The sequence below is a fragment of the Plasmodium gonderi genome, assembly GCF_002157705.1.
Source record: "Plasmodium gonderi DNA, contig: Pgo-contig_307, whole genome shotgun sequence".
Lineage (NCBI taxonomy): Eukaryota > Apicomplexa > Aconoidasida > Haemosporida > Plasmodiidae > Plasmodium > Plasmodium gonderi.
The window spans coordinates 1-4,879 of NW_021629213.1; the positions used below are offsets into that span (position 1 = coordinate 1).

Here is a 4,879-nt window from a genome sequence, read left to right on the forward strand (position 1 = left end):
TATATTATCCTGTTAGATTCATAACACTGAGGGGGTGCAGTAATATTATCCAAAAATAATTTTTAAAGTTTTATTATTATATAAGAAATTGTAGAAGTATTTTTAAGATTGAAAATGGTGTTATTTAGATATAATAATACCTTACATAAATATATTCACTAATAGTGTTATGACAACTTTTCATATTCAGAATGTATTTAGTTGTCATAATATAATAATTATTTCCAAGAAAATGTATACATTACCATGTTAATATGTAGACATGTATTATAGTAGTTAAGATTTTTGCATAAACGCTGAATGTATTATTATTTATTACTACCTTACAAAATCAGGAAATGTTATGTTCGAAGAGTATATACATATTATACTTGATTTATTAATTTTTTAAATTGTGAAATTTAATATATAATTTAAAGGTCTATTTTATTCAATAGGATCTTCTTTGTTACATATATGTTTTTTTTTATTTTTCAATACATTCATCTGATTTAATCAGAGGATAAATAAAAATATTTACATTACGTTATTAACATACAAAGAATGCACAAATATTTTACCAATTTAAAATGCGTCCTTTAAAATAGCATGTAAAATAGAGAAAGTTTTATATGTAAAGAACACAAATGAAATGAAATTACATGTCATTTTATTTAAATACATATTAGTAATGTAAACAGCATTACATTTTTATTATATATTCATTATGATCACATCTTACTGAGAAAAAGAACTTATGAAATATACACCAAAATTTTTATAAAGACAAGACACTTAAAACGATATATTATTATTACGTTTTCTTGTAAAATGAACATAATATTTTTTGCATACATAACTTGAGTGTCATGTTAATAAATGATATCTAAAAGATTATTATTTTTTAAATAAAATATATTTTTATTAATAAGATAACCATAAATGTGTTATATTACATGAATCAGCTTTATAACTCCCAACAAGATGTAGTAAAATTATAAAATCCTTAAATAAGTTGACTATTTTTATATATAAAGAAATTTAAATAATTTATAAGCATAATTCACTTTATATATATTTATCTACTTAATCATTGAAATGTTGCAGTTGTAATAAATATCATCTAAAAATTTTCTATTCATAATTTTGGTTAAAATACATTATTCTCAATACATGATATGCTAATTAACAGAGAAACTAAAAACCCTATGATTTTTTACAATGATAATGAATGTAAAAAATGGAACATATATTGATATTGAAAAAGGGAATTAATATAAAAGGAACGTCGTATATAATCTATAGAAATTAATTATTTTCATTATTAAAAATTCTATATTATTGATAATCGATGTTACATTATGTAGAAAGTTATGTGGTATGCACATCTCTGTGCTAACATGAGGTAAATGAGTAAAAATACAATAAAATTATTTTTTCTTTGATGTTAATACTGTCCTTTTTATTATTATTAATGAAATTATTGTGAATATATATATTTTTTTTTAATATATTAATATTATAATGTGTACTGTTAATAAGTAAGCTTATTACTTATACTGTTTCTATTTATTCCTCATTGTTTCAGTGTATATTGTCTTATTTGCGTTTTAATAATGTATATGTGATTATTTACCCTATTATATTAATGGGATTTTTTTTTTCTATAATAAATCCTAGTGTCATTTTTACCAAATGTAATAAATGAGTTTCTTAGCCCCGAATGATATAAAATGTGTTTTACCAGATTACACAAAACGAATGAATATTAAAGCAATATTTAATATATCATTTCTTTTATACACATTTGATTATAAATGTAGGTTTTTTATGAATAATGTTATATAAATCGATATACTAAAATGAAATTTCATTTTCCTTAAATTGCTTTATTAAATTTTTTTATTAATTTGAAAATCATTGTTTTGGATTAATCATTTTTGCTTAATTGTCTTATTTATCGTTTTTTCCAGTTAAATTTTGAAATTGTTATATTGAGAAACGTAAAATATATCAATAGATCAAGAGTTTTAATTTTCCAGGTAAAGTAATATATGTAATTATGAGGATAAATATTGAATTTAGCTAATACATTCTAAATCAAAATGGTGCTTTCGGAAGAGAATAATTGGGTATATTTATATTTTCATTTTATTAATGTAGCTTATTATTTGAATATTTTACATTATTTTAAGAATAATTAAAGTAATTTTATTTAGTTAAAATATATATTTATTAAAAAATAACATTTATATATTTTACTCAATTTACAGGAAGAAAATTTGCCAGAATTACCTGCATATAAAAAATATAATGACTTTGATAATATGGATATGAGTGGTAATAACCACGAATAGTGTATAAAGCATTTAGGGTCAACTAACGAAGAGGATATAAAGCTTTATAATAAGATAGCAATTTTTTTTAAATCATTAAAGGATGAACTGGACAAAGAGGTAAAGAAACGTGGTTGCTATTACTTTAGACATTGGTTACAAGACAAGATAAGTAAAAAATATTATCATAGAAAGAATATAGCTAAAAATAACCCAGTTGCTGAGAAACTTTTTGATTTCGTTTCATCAGATAGTACAAGTTTAATAAATGAACCAGCATGCAGTGGAAACACTTATGCATATCCGAAAGATTGGAAAGAAGAAAAAGAATTACACGATTATTTTGAAAATTATGAATATATAAAATGTGATAATTCTGATAAAATTGCGTGCGAAAAATATGTACATTATGTTAATTATATTGACAGTATATATAAGGAGAATTTTGAAAGGTGTTGTGATGAAGAAGACTTTTTTGGATTAAAATGTGATCCGTATTTTAAGTGTGAAAATATGTACAAACCTGGAGATTTATTAAATAAATTAAAAATCCAACTTGAGTTAATAAGTAATAATGGAGGAAAAGCAAGAGAAGATGTAGCTATCACTGAAAAGGTGACATTTTTTTATTTTACAATTAAGCGTAACCGATGGATATGAAGTAAATGAAGGTCGAACTTCAAAAATTGCAAAAGATGGTGTGTTATTAGCCATTACAGATACTTCCAATGCTATAGAAGGAATGTATGAAAATTCAGACTTTAACATGTTTAGTAATATGATCCTAACAGTTTCAGTGCTTGGAGCAATTCTGTTCATTTTCTATTACTACAGAGTAATTAAAAATTCATTCTTACAATATAAAAATGTTATGTTTATATTTATATAAGATCGATTTCTTTTGAATGTGTAATTATAATATAAATTTATTATGACATGTTTTATATTTTTATATAGCCTACTCGAAGAGGATAAAAATCATACACTAGTAAACGAGAAAGTAAAATAGAAAACAACTTTTACGGTAATAGTGAAGAAGATTTATCAACTTATGATTCAGAAGATATATATATGGATTCTAAATTAAGGTGATTAAAAATTTTTTATAATCCTGTACCAAAAGCTTATCGCTAATTAAATATGAAACGTGAAATTATTCAGACATATAATATGAAAATATAATATCATTATAATTCAAGCAACCACTTTTAATAAAAAGAAAAATACTGAAATGAAAAGAATAAAAAAATTAAAACCACTGAATATTGAGAAATTAGACCTTTTATGAGAAATGTGTAAAAGGTTTAAAGTTGAAAGGAATTAAATACAAAGAAATTGCATTAACATTTGTATAATTTAAAATAGGTTAATATGCCTAATTGTTTATATTTCATATTTTGGAACATAAATGTGATGCAATATAGGAGTTCATTATTTAATTAAAAGTGTTGGAATTATGGATTAGTTATATTTTGTTATCACTGCTTCGACAGATATATGAGGAATTTCATTATTATGTATTCCGATGTAACCATAAGTTTTATGAAATTAAAAAATTAAGAAAAAAAACATTGATAAATGTTGCAAACATCTTAGAATTATTAAAATATATTTTTTTTTAGAAGGTTGTGCAATGCAATACTTTTTAATATTACAATCTAACTTAATAAAAATTAATTATTTATAGCATATATCTTGTTATGAAGAGCTTTCCGCAACGTATTATTAATAATTAAAATTGTTTGAATTTTTTTTGTTGTTTAGTTTTACTTTTTTGATATATATTTTTATTGTATCACATTAGTATACTTTAAAAATTTGTACTAATAATATTTAGTATTAAGTGCATAGTGTAACTAATTTAACTAATAATATTTGAACGATTCACTAAAATGCTAATTTTGTGAGTAGATTTATATGGAAAACTTTATCATAAAAATTATTTTATTAGATAATGTCATAAGCATATATTACATGAAATAATAACATATGAAAACTAGTATATATTTAAAAATAATTGAATTCCGTCTAATACAAGTAAAGAAGATAATGTTGTATATACAATATGGTATAATAATTTTATTAGGTTAATATTGCTGTATATGTAAAAATGAACCTAATTTGGTAATTATAGAAATATATGGTAAAGAGAAATTATAAAATGTTACAAGACATTTTATAAATATTGTTTATGAGTGAATGAAAAAAATTAAAGATAAGTTCATTCACTAATTGATTGCTCGTCAATAATCTATAAAGCAAGGAAGAATATGTTACATACACCTCATATTAATAAATAATAAATGAGTACCACTTTGTTGAACGTTGCATAAATATGTACATTTTTCTGTAATACAACTTATTTGCAAATGATTAATCGTTTTAAAAATGTGTTAAGCTATATTTTGTACGAAACAATTATTAATAGTTATGAATACAAATCTCCATTCAATGGAAAAAAGACCTGTTTTACTAGACGTGGGTATTATTAAAAATAAAGTAATAGACTTATATAACTGATTGAAAAAAAATATAATTATACGTACTTTAAATTTATTACTTTT

At 21.9% G+C, this 4,879-nt stretch overlaps 1 protein-coding gene across 1 annotated transcript; it reads left to right on the top strand.

The window, feature by feature from the left end:
• Nucleotides 1–2,084: 2,084 nt before the first annotated feature.
• PGO_002680 (variable surface protein) lies at nt 2,085–3,402 on the top strand (the record flags this gene model as incomplete). The annotated part of the gene is made up of 3 exons (XM_028691169.1): nt 2,085–2,111; nt 2,337–2,930; nt 3,325–3,402. The coding sequence occupies 3 exons, from the start codon at nt 2,085–2,087 to the stop codon at nt 3,400–3,402; spliced, it is 699 nt and encodes a 232-aa protein (XP_028546970.1).
• Nucleotides 3,403–4,879: the final 1,477 nt, after the last annotated feature.